This window comes from Taudactylus pleione, unplaced genomic scaffold, assembly GCF_031769625.1.
Source record: "Taudactylus pleione unplaced genomic scaffold, aTauple2 ptg000481l, whole genome shotgun sequence".
Taxonomy (NCBI): domain Eukaryota; kingdom Metazoa; phylum Chordata; class Amphibia; order Anura; family Myobatrachidae; genus Taudactylus; species Taudactylus pleione.
In genome coordinates this window covers 1534317-1556274 of record NW_028284883.1, presented here as the reverse complement: position 1 = coordinate 1556274, position 21958 = coordinate 1534317, and the positions used below count along the sequence as shown (strand labels likewise).

Below are 21958 nucleotides of genomic sequence, written 5' to 3'. Positions count from 1 at the left end.
CAATCTTACAACAATTTCATAAAAATACATACAATTTTCTCATCACAATATGTATAAACTGTTAGTTACTTCTTCTCTTAATCATGCAATTTTGTCTTTAACAAGGAAAAATATACTTAAATGTCTTTTCCTCAGTGAAAACTTCAGATGTTTTTCAATTCTACTGTACTTCGAGGAAATGTACATATTTCCTGTTACTATAGATAGTAAATTTCACTGGCAAAACTAATCCATCACATATACAATTAATATTTCCTAATCAAAACTGTCCAATTAACCCACTGTGTACAGGTATTGTGTATGGGACCGGGGAAAGATGGAGACACCTTCGCCGTTTTGCTATCACTACTCTGAAGAACTTTGGCATGGGAAGGAGAAGTCTAGAGGAGAGGGTGAAAGAAGAAGCCCAGTATTTGATAGCTGAGTTCAGAAAAAGTGAAGGTATTTCCAGCATGGGGGTTACAAAGTCTATGCATGGGTTATAAGTAGATTTGGTTGGAAAGGATGTGTACAAAACTTGTATTTAACATAATCAAAATATTTTTAAAGCTTTTAGTAAATTACTGCATGTATTTGTAAAAGCTTTTTTTTAATTGAAGATAATTTTTCTGATTGCTGATTGCCAAGGCCTGCAAGGCTCAGGGCTGCCATTAGATACTGTGGGGCCCATTACAAATAAATCTGGCAGCCCTCGCGCCTTATTCTTACCTCTCTCAGCCCATCAACATCTTTCTTTTTTATTCATCCTCAAACTATTCCTTTAAAATGTTTCCAATATTATTGACATACAGTAATGGTGGTATAGCATGAACTAAAGATTTCAAGATTTCATAATTTATATAAACCTTCAATCAGGGGTGCCAAGAGCCGCACCAGGCCCGGGTGAAGGTGGCATGACCTAGTCGCGGGAGGTGTGGCCATGCTGCCTTAGGAAAAAAAATAAAGATTTTGCAGCGTCGCTTCGCACTGGGGAGGAGAGCGCTGTGAGCCCCCTCAGCCCGGCGCATAGCCAGTAGGGGGCACAAACAGCGTGATCACTCTCCCCACAGGCATAGGAGACTGCTGCAGCTGCTACTTAGCAGCCGTGAGCAGTCTCCCAGTGCAGCCAAGTACACAGCAGCGGCTGCTGGGCTGCTGTGATTTAAAAGGGAGGGGGGGTGATGCCAGGCCCCTCCAGCAAGCCCAGACCGAGGTAATTATTACCCACTCCCCCCATCTCCCCATGCCCCTGCCTTCAATGACATCCTTAAGCACATGCATAAACACACACACACACATATCTAACATACAGTAAATGTGACTATAGCACAGTTATTAAAACATTATCCTCACAGAAAGCAGATTATTTTTACAAAATTCTCACACCTCCCCTCATGCCTTCTTTATGTCCATTCTAGCTCACCACATGCTCCTTACATGCTTATCAGACCTCTCAAAATGCCACCCAGATCTTACATGTCCATAATCAGACCTGCCCACCTGTCACCAAGACCTCACCACAAGACCTTTACATGTCCATAATACCTCACCACATGCTGTTTACATGCTTATAAGGCTTTCCAAATTGCCACCAGAACTACTCCCTAAATACCCCTTAAATGTCCATCAAACCTGCCTACCTGCTACCCAGACCTCCCCACATGCCCCTTAAATGTCCATCAGACCTGCCCACTTGCCAACCAGACCTCCCCACATGTCCCTTACATGTTCATCAGATCTGCCCACCTGCCACTCAGACCTCCCCACATGCCTCATAGACCTAAAACATGCCCTTTTCATGTCCTTTAGATCTCACCATGTCACCAGACTTCCCCTAATCTTTCATTCGTACTTCTTTTTATATACTACCAAACTCTCATGACCCTAATAGGGTAACATAGAAACAATCCAAAAAGGAGATAAAAAATATTGTACGGTGCTGCATAACGCTTGTGGTGGTATATAAAGAATAATAATAATAATAATAATAATAATAATAATAATAATAACAATAATAATAATGATACTCAAGTTGCATATAATGGTTACAGTTGTGTCCTCTAGCGACTATGGCCCTCATTCAGAGCCGTACGCTCTGAGCAGAGCGCACGCTCTGAATGAGGGCCGGCCTCCATGAAAATGGAGCGTCCTTCTGGATGCTCGTATAGCTGTGGGTCACCACCCACAGGCTATACGAGCGTGCAGTTTGATGGCCGCGATGGTCGAGACCATCGCGACCATCGAATTTGCGAGCCGGAGCCTGCGGTTGAGGTTTTCAACCGCAAGCTCCGGAGTGATTTTGGCTCTATCAGAGCCAAAATCACTCCCACTGACATCACTAGTGATGTCAGTGGGCCGGCTTCTGATGGGAGGCATTCCCGTGGGAACGCCCCCGTCAGGGAGGCACGCCCCCGGCACGCCTACCAAAGGGGGCGTGCTGTCAATCAACATTGACAGCACGCCCCCTTTGATCGGACACAACGAGCGAAGGACTTTCCTTCGCTCGTCGCGTCTGGCGCATGCGCACGACGGAGCTCCCTCCGTCGTGCGCATGCTCAGTCCAGAACATCGACCCACTTGCGAGCGGACAGCCGCTCGCGAGTGGGTCTGAATCAGGCCCTATATTCCATATGGCACAAGATGCCCGGCTTGATGTCCCGAGCGGAGTACGGTACCTTTGGTTTCTTTAAATGTTGCATGTTATTGGCATCCCAGATGCAGCGAAACACCAAACACAGTGCACTACAGATTCTGGGCTGTGACTTTAACTGCAAGGAATTAGTTTTACATTTCAACACATAAAAAGTCGCAGATGAAGCACATCGGAACTTAATGTGAAAATAAGCCATGGTCACTACATCAGAGCCCTTCTTACACAGACTCAGACTTGTGTTGCACAGAGATATACAAATGTCACACATCAAATTGATCACTAATTTATCAAAGTAGTTTTGTTGCTGCCAGTTGTTTTATTTATAGGAATAAGAAGCAAATTTTAAGCATGGAACATGCTCGGTGCAGCCAGGTCTCCCAGGACCTGAAGATCTGAGAGGGGTTATTTGCTGCGACTTGAGCAGCAGTGAGGACACATTTGTCTACTGTATAGTTATCTACCTATTTTCAGTAAAGTAAACCATGTTTATCAGCAGAAGTGAGCACATATTATCGTTTATAAAATTTGACAGGTCAGTTACAGTGCTGTCTAATGTGTAATTCTATGTTCCTCTTCTTACTCTTTTTATTAAACACAATGGTATAAACCAGGCCTACCTACCGTCCCGATTTGGCTGGGAGCCTCCTGAATATTGGGTGGCACTCCTGGCCCCCCGGAAAGGCAGACAAGCCTCCTGGTGGTTGCCACCCCCCGCATTCCATGCAGTAACGATAGAAACCCCCACAGCATGGGGGGGGGGTGTGACACGATTTGCACAGAATCACGTCCCCGTGGCCCCATCCCCTGCTTCACAATACCGTTAATTGCGGCATTGTAAAGAGAGGGTGGGGCCACGATGATGTGATCGTGCAGTCACGCCCCCCGGTCCTGCCCCCAATACTTCATCATTGCCCGGCCACGCCCCCTGCTGTATACAGACATTCAGCTCCCTCCCAGAAGGAGGCCAGGAATCAGAAAGTAAAATTGAAAGTATTTGGATTAATTACACATTTATGAAGAGGCTAGAGAAAGGCTTTTACAGAAAGAGATGGGCACAGATAAAATCTGTATGCTAATTGTGGAGATAGAATAATATTTTCTTATTTTTTGAAAAAAATTATACTAGTTTAACATTGTGACATTACTGAGAAAACCACTCACTTCTTTAGGACACTAGACTAATTTTAAATCTTACAACCTGCAACAACAAATAACTTCTGTGTAACCCTTCCCATGCAAACGAAAGAACTGTGCTAGAACAGTATGTTCTACATAGATCCATAACACACCCTACACTCTCAGTCTCAGCAGTGGAGATAAAAGCATGCAAACAGATGTGCTTAATATCTTGCAGAGCAATAAAATGCTGCCCAAATTAAACACACCACAAATAATTTGAATGCTGACATTTAAATTAGAAAATGTTTATGTTTTCACAATAAATATCGTTGCCAATATTGCCAATTAGCATGGTTATGACGAGTGCAACCTCTAATTGATCAGGATTTCCAAATAACAGGATTCCATGTGACCTGGACATTTCATCATGGCACTTGACACTTGGGTCAGGATTACCCCTAGAGTCAGCATTACTGGTTTCATTTCATTGCTAAAAACTATTGACAGTAAGACTTTAAAAAATCGTTAGACTCCTATGAAAGTTTAGATAAGATGAGCAAATAAGTAACTTGCATACAGGAGAAAGTGATTTTCTGTCTCATTACTTGCAGTCAGTAGAACCTACAGATGTGTCCTGTAACATCTTTCCCGCCACTGCGACTTGCCACACCAGTTCGCTCCTACGATCCATAGGATTGCATTATACAAGCGCTGCCACGGCCTGACGTACTGTATCGTACATGTGCATGGCAAGTTGTATACTACAATGCGTGCATATGTTTGCTGCATCGGTGTTAAAGATGTAGCAGGACACATCTGTATGTCTTAAATGGGATGGGTACAGGATGCTGATACTCGGGATCTCGGCGGTCAGAATCCTGATGCCGCCATCCTGACAAGGTTACAATGCTGAAGCCCCCAGGTAAGTAAGTCTAATCTAACCCCCAAACCCTACCTCCCCGCAGCCTAGACCTAACCTCCCTCCCCCTCGCAACCTAATCCCAAACTCTCCCCCTATTGCCTAAATATAACCCTAAATATAACCCTTTACCATAACCCTCCCACTAACCCCAGTACTTATAAGAATACCGGTGCTGGCATCCCAACCACCAGAATTCCGAAGATAAGTGTCGGGATTCTGGCATCAGCATTCTGACCGCCGGAATCCCCGCGGTCGGTATTCTGACCGCATCCCGTCTTAAATGACTTTCACAGAAATAGCCTTAAGTTTTCCTAATCCTTTACATTGCTGCTATTTGCAATCAATCACAATAAAACTCTTGTTCATTTACTAGTGAAACATATTGCCAATTGGTTAACCTTTATTCCTTATTAATGATACTGAACCCTCTGATGATTTGATTTTCATTGTACCTCTGTGATTTGCATGATCACTTTTATGTTGATTTTGGTCTGTTCTTTGTATTATTTGAAAATTTTCAATAAATAAACTTGACAAAAAAAAAAGTTAAATGTTGAGTTTTTATTTTGTCAAATGTAAAAAATAATCTTCACTTAAAGTGATAATCATGACTGGAAATTAATTCTGGATACAAGTGTCGGCCATACAGTATGACACAGAAGTCAAGTTCACTCTTTCGAAAAAATAAAAATAAGAACTTAAATGAAAAGATCTGTGCTATTTAAGCAAGTTCACACATGGTTTTCTTTTGCAGGGAAACCCGTGGACCCAACATTTGGCTTCAGTTCGGCTGGCTCTAATATAATCTGTTCTCTGGTATTCGGAGACCGATTTGACTATAGAGATGAAGAGTTTATGACTTTGCTGTATCTGATCAACAACAGTTGGCATCTAATGAGCTCCACATGGGGGCAGGTTGGACCAAAATCAGTGTACTTACCAGCAATGGTGAAGAATATTGATTGTGTGCTCAAACAGTGTTTAGCTCATCTACTTTCTTTTTTTACAGCTTCTCTTTGTTTTTCCAAAAATCATGAAACATATTCCAGGCCCACATAGAAAGATTTACAAAAACTACCTCAAACTTGGAGCCTTCGTGGCCAAGAGACTCCGAATGAACAAAGAGACACTTGACCCAAACAACCCACGTGACTTTATTGACTGTTTCCTTATAAAAATGGAGCAGGTACTGTATGTGTTCAGCAAAGAGTAAACAGCTGGTACTTTGGTACATTTTTCCATTTCAATTAATTTAGCCACTGCAGTTGGTGACAGGAAGTGTGAAGTTACAAATTAATAAATGGATTAATAATAAAACCGTGTTGTTGAAGGGCAAATATAGGTGCTGTAATTGAAGGGGATGGAAAAGTGAAGAAAAACTATTTACTATCACCAAAACGTTCATTCTATAGTAACAAGATAACTGATTCTTTCTTGAAAGAAACAAATGCATGGAAAGATACCAGTAAGCTCTAAATTACTGTCCTTGTAGGAGAAGAAGAACCAAAATTCTCACTTCAGCTATGAGACAATGTTGAAAACGACGGTAAATCTTTTTTTCGCTGGTACTGAGACGGTAGGTTCTAGTCTCAGATATGGTTTCCTAATTATGCTAAAGCATCCAGAAGTGAGAGGTAAGGTACTATACAAGGTATTTGGGGTATCTAAATTTATATCATGCACTAGTTGCTTTCATAGTTACCTTATATGGTTCCCCTAAATTGTCCTGATATGTATGGACAATAATTTTAATTTCATGTTTTCTGATAAGATTGTTGAAACAATGTACAGCCACGATGCAGTATCTGACTTAATAAGATACAAAAACTCTAGAATAAAATTGTTGCTCAAGTTAAAACCAATGATTCGGGCATGGGTTTGAGAACACTAAGCTAATGTTTTCACCAGAGAGAGTTCAAGAGGAAATAGATCGGGTGATTGGCCAGGATAGAAGTCCATGCATGGATGATAGAAGCAAGATGCCCTACACTGAAGCCGTCATCTATGAGATCCTGAGATTTGCAGATATAGTCCCAATGAGTGTTCCTCATACAGTAACAAAGGATATTAAGTTTCGTGGCTACGACTTGCCTGAGGTACCTATTTTATACCAAGTGTGTAACTGACTAAACAGTAAAAAGACAGAGTATTGTCAAGAAAATATCCAAACAATTTCCCCATTAACTTCCCCCCACTCATACTCATACTTACATTACCCTTTCATTCTAGGGATGCTCATGGATGGTCTTAATGAGGAACTGTTATTAACACCATTTATTTAATATCATTAGCTTTGAACCTCATATACCGTGTAATACCTATATATTTTTTTGAACATGTTTCATTATTTAATTAATCTTTTTTTTGTTTTATGTTTCCTTTTCTTGAACAATGGATATGGTACTGACTTATTGTTTGTACATCATGTTGAGCAGTTTTAGGATATATAGGAAGTCCTGAATGGTCCTCCACTTACTGTTGATAATTAGGAGTTTCATATAGGTAGAGTTGAATTTATTCAGATCAATCCTTCATTATGTATTGTTTCTTAATGTATTGATAATTTATTCATGTAGATAATACACTCCCTTTCTGTGTTCTGTGCTATGATGCACTGAACATATTAAGTAATGGAAGTTTAATTAGACAATTGTTTATCCATGGATGGATTCTCTTTGTATATGGTTTTTGCATGTCTTTGTAATGTTGTTTGTCCGATCATTGTTGTCATGGATGCGGTTGCCATGGCTGTCTCCCTCACTTCCGGTATTAGGCCCCAGTCAAACTCCATGTTACCTTTGTAGGCAGCATGATGTTCCAGCCGGCCGGATGGTGGGAGCCGCGGTTCTGCGACGTCACTTCTGGCACGACGGAACACACTGCGAGACCTCTGGGAGCATAGCTGGGCTGATTTTTTCCACTGTCGGTTTGTGAGTGGGATGGCCCTTGGGGACCGCGTCGATGCTGACACACATTGGTGATTAGCACTCAGGTATGTCTAGGTCTAAGGTCTGCAAGTTTATTTGTGGCTGACCCTTGACGAAGGCTGAACCAAGCCGAAATGGGCCATCGGCATTGCTTTACCTTTCTAGAACATGCTGGTCACTAACTTTGGGATGAGTAACTATGGGCCTGATTCAGACCCACTCGCGAGCGGCTGTCCGCTCGCAAGTGGGTCGATGTTATGGACTGAGCATGCGCACGACGGAGGGAGCTCCGTCGTGCGCATGCGCCAGACGCGACGAGCGAAGGAAAGTCCTTCGCTCGTTGTGTCCGATCAAAGGTGGCATGCTGTCAATGTTGATTGACAGCACGCCCCCTTTGGTAGGCGTGCCGGGGGCGTGCCTCCCTGACGGGGGCGTTCCCACGGGAACGCCTCCCGTCAAAAGCCGGCCCACTGACATCACTAGTGATGTCAGTGGGAGTGATTTTGGCTTTGATAGAGCCAAAATCACTCTGGAGCTTGCGGTTGAAAACCTCAACCGCAGGCTCCGGCTCGCAATTTCGATGGTCGCGATGGTCTCGACCATCGCGGCCATCAAAATGCACGCTCGTATAGCCTGTGGGTGGTGACCCACAGCTATATGAGCGTCCAGAAGGATGCTCCATTTTCATGGAGGCCGGCCCACATTCAGAGCGTACGCTCTGCTCAGAGCGTACGGCTCTGAATGAGGGCCTATACCCCTTACCTATGATGGCTTTTTTATATGATGGTGCTTTTTTGATACCGCATTAAAATTACTCTTTTTGCATAAATCTCTACATGGTGGTGTGCTCGGGTCGTCTGAGGAGGTCCTGGATGGATATTTCTTAGAACATAGCTTATATACATATATATATATATATATATATATATATAGATAGATTTAGATATATCCCAATAAATGGCTGCACTCCTGGCTAATAAAGACACAGTCACAATGGCATAGTGAAGGCACCGTTTCAGTGCCTATATATGGGGCACTTTCGTCATGTCAAAATGGCAATACAAATGTCTTACCTTAAGTAGACTTGAAAATCACCCAATGTAGCGCTCCGGAAGCGGGACGACCCACCCATCCTGGCGGCACGTAGTGTATGACCTCATCATCTGATGAGTCATAGATGTGCACCCATCATCACAGTAACATCACCACGGCTGTAACATAACAAATAATACATACATAAGCATAATCACAGTAATGGATATAGCATCAATAGAGCAAAATCCACTTATCCATCTCTACATAACATTTGATTTGTGATACCTAAAGTACCAACCATTCTACTGCAGATGAGAAAACTCAAAACATACTCAAAAGAACAATAAACAGCATAGAAATATTATAAAAAATCTAATAACTGAATTATATAGCAAGTCAAACGAGATGTAGTAGACTTAAATGGTCATTAAGTCCCTTGGGAACATGGGTCCCTAACCTGAAGATCCACCTAGTTTCACATTGCAATAGCTTCCTGGCACGATCCCCACCCATAGAGATAATGGAATATGGTCTATCATATGGTATCATAGTTATGTCAATGTATGAGGGATCTGGCAGAAATGGCATGCAACAGACTGTTCACTGGCACCTGTATAAAGCGCAGATCGAATGGCTGACCTGTGGGCTGTCATACATTCCTTGAACATTCTCTCAGTTTTACCAATGTATGACAGCCCAAAGGGGCATATGATCTGATACACAATGAATTTGGTCATACTGGTGAGCCTATGACATATATGAAAGCTTTTACCCATATGTGGGTGCTGAAATGTATCACCTGCAATCAAAAATTGACATGTGGTGCAAGTACATTTAATGCAGCCTAGTGTAGCCAACAAAAAGTTGATATTAGTAAGGCTACTAGAATTGGAAATGTCTGTTTTTACAAGTATGTCACATAGGTTCCGTCCACATTGGTAACATGGCATTAAAGCTGTATTTTTAAGGGGTATTTTTCCATCTGATTGCACCAGGGGTCAAAGCTTTTTACATATGCGATTGATGCCATTGCTAGCTACATTAATTTCCATAACCCATGGCAATCTAGAGTTGTTAGGGGCAATTGTTTTATCGGCTAACAAGACATCTCTATTGATATCAATAACTTTAAATTTAGCTTCTTTTAGGAATTTGAGAGGACATCTGCATTCTAAAAATGTTAATGTCATATTATCAATCTCCTGTTCTGTGACTTTAGGGTCAGAGGTAATTCTTTTAATACGCATATATTGCGAGTATGGTAAACCTCGATTTAATGGAGTGGAATGGACCCTGACATTGACAGCACGCCCCCTTTGATCGGACACAACGAGCGAAGGACTTTCCTTCGCTCATCGCGTCTGGCGCATGCGCACAACGGAGCTCCCTCCGTCGTGCGCATGCTCAGTCCATAACATCGACCCACTTGCGAGCGGACAGCCGCTCGCGAGTGGGTCTGAATCAGGCCCTAAATACCAACTACAGATTTACAAGAGAAATTTAATCAAATTTAAAACCAAGAAAAGATCTAAAGTGAACCTTGATTATGAAAATCATAATGTCTACCGCGGGACTGACAATTCCAAGGCAGGTGATAAAAGGATACCTTTTTTCCAGAGGAAATATAGAAGACCAAGAGAGTTCTTATCCTCTAATGAATGTACACCTACGGGTAGCAACACAGAGGCCCCCCAGAACTCCATTAGTAGCGAACACCCTTTAGGGGCTATCACCAGAGCCAAGGAGGATGCTAATTCACCAGACATGGGCACCAGTGGAAAAGGCAGGGGATGTGGTGGAAAACCACCCAGATCTCGGAAAATCTGATTATAAATCTTTCCAGCTATGAATTAAGTAACATGGATAACAAGTTACTATCTAAAGGTCTATTTTTTTGTCCCCACCAATACCCTTGATCCACTGAAATGGCAGACTGAGCAATATCTATTATATAACAAATTGAAGCGGAAATAATTTTTCTTTAAAAATCCACCAAAACAGGCCAGTGATTACGAACTACCTCAACAACTGGTCAAAGTGCTACCTGAATCTACATTTGACCCCCAATCATTTAATGCCTCCATTCGGACATTTATGTGACTTTTGGGTGAGGAATCCAATGATCTCATTTCTCAATTTCTTCCACTGCAATAAAATTTAAACAAAGCAGAAATGACTGTACTAAAGAAGTTGGCCAATAATAACCAGCTAATCTGCAGACCTGCTGATAAGGAAGGAGCCCTGGCATTATAAAATTTGAGTGACTATAAAGAGGAAATCGAACGGCAGTTGGGTGTGATAGGAATACCTATGAAAGGCTCACTAAAGATCCTTTAAAAAAATTTAGAGAAGATCTGACAATGCTATTAGCAGATGCGGTGGATGACAATATCATTCCAGTCAAACTATCTGATGCATTAATACCAGCATATCCGCTAGTTCCGGTATTATATACTACACCCAAGATACACAAATCGCTAGTCAAGCCACCTGGCCACCCAATTATTGCAGCCAGGAACTCTCTTTTTCAGCCAGTGGCACTTTTTCTTGATTCTTTGTTCCAGCCTTGTATTCAAGACCATTCCAGATTTCTGTTGGACACTAGTACCTTGCTGCGAACAATTAGGTTACTACCTCAATTTCAAGATACTATTTGGCTTTGTAGTATTAATGTTAACAGCCTTTATTCAGTTATTCCACACGCACAGGGTATTGCAGCAGCTAAGAACTTTTTCTCTGGTCATGTGTTATATCAAGGCCCCAACCTAAATCTATGTATGTCACTATTGGAGATGATACTTACTCGCAATTTCTTTTTATATGACAGCAAATTCTACCAGTGTGGCCCCATCGTACGCGAACATGTACATGTTCCAGTTAGAACAGGAGAAATTTTTTGATGACATGAATGTAGCACAGCATATAGCATTTTATTGTAGATACATAGACAATGTCCTTTTTGGCAGGGTTGGTGGGCGTGCCGGGGGCGTGCCTCCCTGACGGGGGCGTTCCCACGGGAACGCCTCCCGTCAGAAGCCGGCCCACTGACATCACTAGTGATGTCAGTGGGAGTGATTTTGGCTCTGATAGAGCCAAAATCACTCTGGAGCTTGCGATTGAAAACCTCAACCGCAGGCTCCGGCTCGCAAATTCGATGGTCGCGATGGTCTCGACCATCGCGACCATCACAATGCACGCTCGTATAGCCTGAGGGTGGTGACCCACAGCTATACGAGCGTCCAGGAGGACGCTCCATGAAAATGGAGCCCGGCCCTCATTCAGAGCGTGCGCTCTGCTCAGAGCGTACGGCTCTGAATGAGGGCCTTAGTTTCTCATACCATTTGACTGTTTCATCATTATCCAATGTTGGTTTATGGATTAACTGAAATAATGCAATCTTATCCTTGATAATATTCACCTCCTTAGTGGCTTGTTCTATTATTAATAATATAAGGTCCATGGAGCACTTATTTAAAATGGCGACCCACTTTTTACAGAATGCAGGGTCATTACGCCCAATTGTGGGGCTATTTCTCAGCCTCAAGCCCCACGGGATCTTTTTTGCTCGATGATATTCACTTAGGGAGATACAGTAGTAATCAAAATCAATTTCTTTCCATTTAAAATGTATCAATTTCCGGTATAATTATTCGGTTGGAATGGATTCCATCTGATCAAGTAAAGCTTCTTTGTATAGAATACCATCAGCCTCTGATTCAGAGTAGCTATATATGTCTCCTACCAGATAAATGGTATAATTATAGCCACTGGCTACATTGAGCGCCTCCTGATTATCCTTCATAAAAACAAATAAAGTGCCAAATGCTTAGTGCAATGAATCACTGTATATAATCACTGCAATATATATAAAAAGTGTAGTAGTATTAGTGCAAAAAACTGTGTTGAGGATATTGTGCAAATAGGCATGGGCAAGGGAATAGAAAGATCAGGAAATGTTAGAAACAGCAAGTAACTCAGGAATCCACTGAGTACCTTAAGGATGGTGCACATAAAGACAGAGTTCAAATACCATTCAATGCAGGTGAGCCTTGACAGATAGAACATTTGCATGCCCCAAATGCCTCTCAGATAAAACAGTCCAAAAGGTGCGGCTCTCCCTGTATAGTATATAACTTTGCCAGGTGCCCGCACAAAAGAAATAAACAAATCCCAATAAATGGCAGCACTCCTGGCTAATAAAGACACAGGCATAGCAAAGGCAATGTTTCAGTGCCTATATACTGTATGTGGAACTTTTGTCAGGTCAAAGTGGCAATACAAATGTCTTACTTTAAGTAGACTTGAAAAACACCCAGTGTAGCACTCCGGAAGCGAGATGCACCACCTGTCCCGGCGGCGCGTAGTGTATGACCTCATCATCCGATGAGTCATAGATGTATATAGAAGCATGAAGGTGCAGCACTCCCCTCTCAATAAATCAAGCAGAGACCAAAGGATCAATAGAACGTTTCAGTACTTTTAGTACTATCTTCAATCATATACAGATACAAACAAGTGGCTCACCTTAAATACACCCCTCTGCCCAATGTGCTAAACTCAAGCTAGTCAGATCACATGACAAGACTGACAGCGCCTCCTGATGACGTCAGCAACTAAGCTCGTCATCACTACAGGACCACATCACCATAGAAATACATAAACACAAACAGAGCCAGGACATATAATGCAATAGCACTGTGCCTGGTTGCCTAGCAACCACAATTACCACAATAATGTACATGAAATGATTGTCAAACGAGCGGAATGGATATACAGCATTACAGATACCAACAATGTTACATATGTGGATATCAAAACACATTCACAATGATCACAATAATAGTCATATATAAAAAAAATCATTATATACCGTATAAAAATGTCTATCACATGCCCATGCTATACCCAAGGTGAGCCATTTCTTTGTATCTGTATATGGTTGAAGATAGTACTAAAAGTACTGAAACATTCTATTGATCCTTTGGTCTCTGCTTGATTTATTGAGAGGGGAGTGCTGCACCTACATGCTTCTATTTATCCCTATGAGAGGGCACCCCTGCAGGATTTGGTTGATTATCTGGAGTGCCGGAACTGGAGACCATATATATATATATATATATATATATATATTTTTTTTGTTTGTTTGTTTGTTTTGTTTTGTTTTGTTCCTCACCCCCAGTTTGCCAGAGATGGGCACAGATAAAATCACATTCTGTATGCGAATTATGGAGATAGAATAATATTTACTTATTTTGTGAAAAAATAATATATACTATTTAAACATTGTGACATTACTGAGCAAACCACTCACTTCTTTAGGACACTAAAATAGTTTTAAATCTTACAACTTGTGACAACAAATAACTTCTGTGTATGACATAGCCCTTCCCATTCAACTAAAGCTTTATACTGAGAACTGTGCTGGAACAGTATGTTCCACATAGATCCATAACACACCCTACATTCTCATTAAAAATTTTAATCGGATAATCCCACTTGTCAATAAACCTCTGACATGCTGTAAAATAAAGATCCGATAATTGTGTTTGGCAGATTTGTAAATTTACACTCTGAATTGCTGTATCAACAATGAGACACAAAGTTTTATGTACACAGTAGTTAGAGCACAAAGATCAGCCTGGACAACTACTGTATATGCCTACAGAGCTGGTTTTTAAATGTATTGATTTTTTCCTTTGAAATTTATATGACAGATTACAGTTGGAATTAGAGGATGGAATTTCATATATATATATATATATAATATATATATATATATATATATATATATACAAAATACTGCTACCTTCACTCAGTAAAATTTAGTTTTTTAACATTAAGCACATATGTTTGCGATAAATGCGCACATTTTTACTCTTTTTACCATGCACATTTTATAGAGTATCCACAGACTAATTGGATCCCCTGTCCCTGGATATGATTTTTGTTACATACCAAACCTTAATTTCTCATTGCCGCGATAAGATGCAATAAGAAATGATAATTATCAGATCTAGTACCCGATAATAAATACACACCTTAGTATCTGAGCTTAAACAGTGATTAGCAGCAGACCTGATTGTACACAGAGACAGGGCATTACAGCAATCAGGGCCTGACTCAAAGTTGTACGCACTGCCAATGTTCTTGCAGTTCAGTGATTACCTGTGGCCTGTGCATGTGTGAGTTTCGTTCGCACTAGTGTCAAGTGTCATCACCATTGCAGCTAGTAGTGATTTATTCTCAAAGTGATTGACAGGCAGGGACAGTTGGTGGGTTGCAATGAAAGGAAGGTGACTCAAACGCAGATGTGATGCAACTGTCTTAGGGGTCTATTTACTAAGCTGTGTTAGGAGATAAAGTGAACGGTGATAAGGTACCAGCCAATCAGCTCCTAACTGCCATTTTTCAAACACAGCCTGTGACATGGCAGTCAGGAGCTTATTGGCTGGTACCTTATCACCGTTCACTTTATCTCCTAACACAGCTTAGTAAATAGACCCCTCAGTCTGCTACTGTCATTCCGTACACAGTGAAAATGGCTTTGGTGTCTCAGTTCCAGCACCCGTTCTGCATGACAATAAGGTTACTCAAAAGGCCATTTATCGACTGATCTGCAAGCGATGCTGAGATTTTGTACGCAGTCATTTGGATTTGCAAAGCCGCTGGTGGTAGTCTCCCGGCGGCTACGACATCTGTATATTTACACACAGATACTTCGTAGACGTTTGCAGCTGTGGTGAGATCAGCGCCTATCTCAGGCCCTCAGTCAGTTATTGTGTCTTGTGCAGGGTCGCTAGGAGCCACGTTGGGCCCGGGTGACAGGGGGCGGGGCCTAATCATGGGAGGCATGGCCACACCCCCTTAGGAGAAAACACATAAAAGAAAATCAATTTAGCACCGCTGTGAAGTGGCACTGCATGCTGGGAGGAGGGCGCTGTGAGCCCCTCAGCCTAGTACACAGCCAATGGGGGGCGCGATCAGCGTGATTGCTCCCCCCATAGGCATAGGAGACTGCTCCAGCTGCTGCTTAGTCTCCCACTGCAGCCCAGCACACAGCAGCGTGTGCTGGGCTGCTCTGATGTAGAAGGGAAGGGGGGCGGTGCCAGACCCGGGCCCCCGCCGGGCCCTTCCAGCAAGCCCGAGCCGGCGTAATTTGAACTCCCCCCCCTCCCTTCTTGGCACCCCTGGTCTTGTCCTATGGTACAAATATGGTCAATCTCATAAGCAGATGTGAATAAAGAAGCAACTTGTTTTTCAGCTGCTCCCCTCCTTGCTATGGTCACATAAAGATTGCATGCAATAGTTCTATGTATAGATAGTTAATCCTAATTCACAGTATTGTTGCTGAATATGAATAGAGTTCACTGTGGTAAAGTGATTGAGATTCCATGCAAGCTTATTTATTTGAAAACCTGTTTCTCATATTATTTATTCTATTGTGAGCCAACATAATGTGGTATATATTTCCCATGAGATATCTTTGAGTTTTCACTCAGAACTTTCTAAGTAAGGGAGAGGTGGGGAAGGGGGGGGGGTGGAAGGTGCGCTCGCCCTATGGGTGCGGTTGTTATGTGAGTGTCTAGGAATATGTGCGTAGTTGCTGGCATGTTGGGTGTAATGCGGTGGGGGGGTATGAGGTGAGGTGTGAGAAAAAGAAGAAGCAGACAAAGATGAGGGGGCCAAATAGTTTAATGGAGTAGTTACAGTACTTCTCCTGTACAGGCTCCGGCATAAGGGGATGGTGTGGTGGTGGGTGTGGGAGAGACTGGGGAGGTTGGTGGACCCTTTCAGGGGGCTCCTTACCATGCGGTTCAATTGACCAGCACATTACCCCTGCTGGACCTTTGGTCGACAGTCTTAGGGAGTCTCGGGTGGTGGTGGGGGGGCAGCAGGAGTAGCGGGTGGGGGTGTGCACCCTGGTGGCGTCCCACGTGGTGGTCAGAGTCTCGAAGTCAGATACCTACCGGTAGGATTTGGGGTGTAATTGGTGCAAAAGTGTGGGGGTGAAAGAGCTTGGGGCGGCTGTGGCAACCGTTGGCCCCCGTGGCGATGGGGAGTGTCGGTGGAGGCAAGCCGTTCTAATGGAGTGTAGAAGGCAGAACCCCTGCTGAAATGCGTCAGGGACCCCTACACTCTATTAGCATGGCTTGCCTCCACCGACGCTCACCATCCCCATGGGGACCACTGGTGGCCACTGCCGCCCCAAGCTCTCTCACCCCCACATTCGCTGGTGCCAGCGCCAAGCACACCACCTTGTCCGGCTCTGCATAGCCCAGCATCCCCCAGAGTGTACCTCATACAGCCCGTCGTGGGCAGACCACCCTCCGCCACAGGGTTGGTTGCCACCCATCCACCCACCTCCGGCTCCCACAGCGGCACCCCCACCCACTCAAGTGGCCCGGCAGCAGCAGCAGACTCCTCAGCCACAGTGGACCCAGCACCCCATGCACACCACTCGGTTGCTGACCTCAACAGACCAGGTGTCCTCTACGATCAGCAGCAAGCTACTTCTGAAACCGCAGCAGCTCACTTCAAGCAGCAAAAACTTGCAGCAACATTCATACATCTATGGCCACACCAACTACACCCCAAATCCTACCAGTAGGTATCTGACTTCGAGACTCTGATCACCACGCGGGACGCCACCAGGGTGCACTCCCCCACCCGCTACACCTGCTGCCCCCTCCCACCACCCGAGACTCCCTAAGACTGTCGACCAAAAGTCCAGCAGGGGTAACGTGCTGGTCAATTGAACCACATGGTAAGGAGCCCCCTGAAAGGGTCCACCAACCTCCCCAGTCTCTCCCACAGCCACCACCACACCATCCCCTTGTGCCCAGGACTGTACAGGAGAAGCACTGTGACTACTCCATTAAACTATTTGGCCCCCTCATCTTTGTCTGCTTCTTCTTTTTTTCACACCTCACCTCATCCATTCCCCCCCCACCCCACCGCATTACACTCAACACGCCAGCAACCACGCACATATTCCTAGACAGTCACATAACCACCGCACCTATAGGGCGAGCGCACCTTTCACCCCCCTTTCCCCACCAAGCTACCACGCAGGACCCGGTACTCCTGTCAGAAGGAAAGTGCAGCACCCCAACCACATATTAGGTATGTCATCTACCCCCACACCACACCCCATCTACCATACAGTGGAGTGCAGTTCGACCCTACCATTACCACTAAGTAAGAGAGAGAAAAAAGGTGACATCACTACAAACAGAGGGTTCAAAATATTCCTGCGCTTTTATGATATGACTAGGATGAGACTGACGATCCCGTATAAGGCAGTGACTTATCCACGCATGTGATTATATTAGTGAGGACAGGGCTGAAGGTGACTGTGACTGTGACATGAATTGAGAATGGAAAGGAAAATAGCAGGAATCCACAGACTGAGGAGTAAATTTACTAAAGTGAGAGTTTTTAGAAGTGAGTTTTAAAAGTGATGTTGCCCATAGCAACCAATGAGATTCTAGCTATTATCTTCTAGAAGGTGCTATTTAAATGTTAAGTAGAATCTGATTGGTTGCTATGGGCAACATCACTTTTAAAACTCACTTCTAAAACTCTCACTTTAGTAGATTTACCCCTGAGAGTAAGATTGAGGAAGAAAGAGGGTTCACATCTGAGAGTATTGGTATCAGGCTTCTGTCACACTCAAGTAGAATGTTTGTGATGTAATTTGCACATATATATGACATAAAGTTCCTAAATGCAACTTCTGTTTTATTTTTTTAAGCCTTTCATATTCCCTCAGTGTCTGAAGGATATTTTTCATAATATTTCTTCTTAGGGTCTGAACATCATGCCCCTGATTTGCACATCCCAATATGATGCCACAAAGTTTAAGAACCCCAATTCATTTGATCCCACACACTTCTTGGACCAAAATGGACTGTTTAAGAAGAACGAGGCATTTATGGCATTTTCAGCAGGTATCCGACTCCTTTAACTGTTAAAGTTTAGCTAAGCAAAAATGATTATTATAAAGCATTAACAAAAAAAAGAACCATGATACAGTATGTAACTTTTATTTAAATGTCAACAAATTTAAAAGTTATTTGATTGGTGCTGGCATATTTCTTTGAAAGAGTGACTTAATGCCAGTTCAATAATTTATCTCTATAGCACATTCATCATTTAGTGACTCCTTGTATTGATGACTAATAGGGTCACAACATTTATCATCCCCTGTTGGGAGTAGATGAGCTTCTTAAGTAAATTTAGATAGGCACATAAATGGTATTCTAAATAGCACCAATATATCCCAAAACGGGTTGGTATGAAATCCCAGCTGTCGTGATGGCGCTGGTCAGAATACCGACATCGGCATCCTGACAGCCAGAATCCCGACACCCATAGGGAATATAGGTAAGTCTACCCCTACCCTAACCCTCCCTCCCCGGTGCTTAACCCTAACCCCACTACCCAACCCTAAGCTCCCCCTAACACCCCGATACTTGCCTTCGGGACACCGGAGGTTGGGATACTGGTGCCGGGATCCCGACCTGTCGGAATTTTGGCATCGGTATTCAGACCGTTGGTATTCCGCACGCTGGGATACTGACTACATCCCCCGAAAACGATATTGTTATTTTGCAGTATGAGATATTTCACTCATATTTAAGAAGTGGAAAGTGTCCATTTATGGGGACATTCATTGGTATGCATGCAGCCGCACAACTTCTTCCTCTTTCAATGAGTTGATGCCTAGGATATGCCAGTATTTGGGAATCACCCTATACATTTTGGACACATTTGATATGGGTGTATACAGTACATTATATACACACATGTGAAAGGATTTAAAAATACAAACGTGGAACATTTTTACAAAGACAATCTTAGGACCCAAATGTTATAGTCTCAGAGTTTAGGCTTAAAGAGGTGAGTTGTGGAAAGCGCCCATCGTCTAATTACTCTCCACAATTCACAGTCTATTACATTTGGATCTATGATACAATATATGGTAGTATAGTGTAGTAGGATCTTCTCCAAAGGGAAGTTTTTAATTTCCACCATGTGTTCTTTTCAGCCATGCATGTAATATGGCAAAAGTAGGCACAGACTTCTTCTATGGGGTCACTTCATCTACAGTATGTATACATGAGGCGGATACATAGGTGCAACTGGGCAAATAAAAATGTATTGCACCGTCACTTTTGTTCATTTGTAAATGACCCTTACTGATACCATATATCTATAAATGTGCCTTTTAGCAGAAATTTAACATACTTATTTCTATTTAAAAACATTTTTATTAAATTAAATTGTCTCTGCTCTAATATATACAGCAAAGAATTGTCATTTTGATAGATCACAATCCACAAATTAAGCTATTGTAAATAAGTCATCATAACTTACCACTTTTCCATGTACAGTATGAATAAATGCAGAGAAACATGGAGTTTGATGAGTTGGGATTATTTCCTCACAATGAAACAACTGTATCAGTGCTCATCAAGCATGAAATGAGTTTTAGATTGATGATCTTTGATATAGTTGAGGGATGGGAGACTGAAGAAGAACGTGTATAGAGGCTATAAATAAATGAAGGCCAGGGATGTGCAATACTCTGGAGGCTTCTTTTCATGTTATTTCTTCAACATTCCCCTAGGAAAGCGTATCTGCCTTGGGGAAGGTCTGGCCCAAATGGAACTGTTTATTTTCTTTACCACCATCCTCCAGAACTTCAACCCAAAGCCTATTGTGGACAAAAAGGACCTTGATATCACTCCAGAAAGCAGTGGGTTGGGCAATATCCCACGACCCTACAAAATGTGCCTTATCCCCCGGTGAGAATGAGAAGAAATGGCTATAATACGCTAGACAGAATACAAATTAAATGGTTAATAATACAATATTATTCATTCTGTGTCAATAACAAATGCTAGAGCATCATTCAACAGTTTTTAAATCATATTTATTCCCGATCTATACTGCAATTACACAATTCCCATTTTATTTTTTCTCTTCTTTGGTTCTATATTGTTTCTTTTTATACTCCTTATAAATATCGGTAACCTCATATTCTCTTATAACACATGTAATGATTGCTCACATCTCTCACATTTGCTGTTGTTTATCAAAATAATTAACATTGTTTCAAATCTTTTTTTTTAATTGGTCATGAACTAATCTAAAAATAAAACAAAACAAACAAACTCATTGCCATAAGACGTCATGGCACATATTTAAACTATATCTTTATCAAACTTGTAAGTTCACTGTTTGGGACATTATTCAAAATATTTACTCATAAGCACTCTTTTTCCTAATTGTAGCAATTACCTGTCTCGTTTATAATGGACAAGATTTTATTATGTGTCTTCTGGATTGTGCATTAATTACCAGGTCTCTATTCCCACTTTATCAAGGTTACAGGACACATAAGAGAAGATTGATCATTAAGCAAGCATATATAAATACATGATTATTGCCAAAACAAAGACATGACATATACATTAGGTAGAGTTTCTCTGTGGTGATTAAATATGCATTGAAACTTACAAATCTGTGTCCTACATTATTAATTGAATTACAGATGGACGAATAAGAACTTTTAAGTATTTTTATAGAAACATTTTTTTTTTAGAAATACGGTGATAAATCCAAAACCCACCTACAACACTTTATTAATACATGCATCATCTGCATGTACATACATCTAGGGCCAAATGTAATAAGTAGGGATGTGCAGGCTCGGATTAGTTAACATTTTCCTGCCAAATTCAGATTATTCCCGCCAAAAATCAGGTCTCAGAAAGAGGCAAAACATCATATTTCATGGACAAACATCATCTTCCATGGACTTTTGAAAGATGACGTTTTGCCTCTTTCTGAGACTCGATTTTTGGCGGGAAAAATCCTAATTTGGCAGGAAAATCCGAACTAATCCGAGCCTGCACATCCCTAGGTGAGAGTTTAGAAAATGTGAGAGTTTTTTCTCACTGTTTAAATCGGCCAATGTAATAGAGCCCGAAAACAATGCAACAGGGCAAATTTCCATTTTCACACTCAAAAAACTTTGACAATTTAAAATCTCATTCAGATGTTTTCCCATTTTGAAGATAAAACTCGACCAATGTGAGAGTTTACTGCTAAACTCTCACAGTTTCTAAACTCTCACCCTATTACATTTGGCCCCTATCCTCAATACACCATGCAGAACACCTTGTCCAGGATACACCAGCAGACTGTGCTGATGAATTTGATATGTGACACTTGTACACTGTATCTGTGTTCTCCTGAGACTGTATATGAAGCACAACGGAACTTGGAATGAAAACAGCTGTGGCCACTACATTG

At 42.2% G+C, this 21958-nt stretch overlaps 1 protein-coding gene across 2 annotated transcripts in view; it reads left to right on the top strand.

The window, feature by feature from the left end:
- LOC148502833 (cytochrome P450 2F2-like) overlaps window positions 1-20627 on the top strand; it is a 44554-nt gene extending 23927 nt beyond the window's left edge. For both annotated transcript variants that reach the window (XM_088449321.1, XM_088449322.1), the window contains exons 3-9: window positions 292-441; window positions 5428-5588; window positions 5683-5859; window positions 6166-6307; window positions 6582-6769; window positions 18444-18585; window positions 20268-20627. In XM_088449321.1, coding sequence (XP_088305447.1) covers window positions 292-441; window positions 5428-5588; window positions 5683-5859; window positions 6166-6307; window positions 6582-6769; window positions 18444-18585; window positions 20268-20449 — 1142 coding nt within the window. In that variant the 3' untranslated portion in view covers window positions 20450-20627. The remainder of the gene's footprint in view (window positions 1-291; window positions 442-5427; window positions 5589-5682; window positions 5860-6165; window positions 6308-6581; window positions 6770-18443; window positions 18586-20267) is intronic.
- The last annotated feature ends 1331 nt before the right edge of the window (window positions 20628-21958 follow it).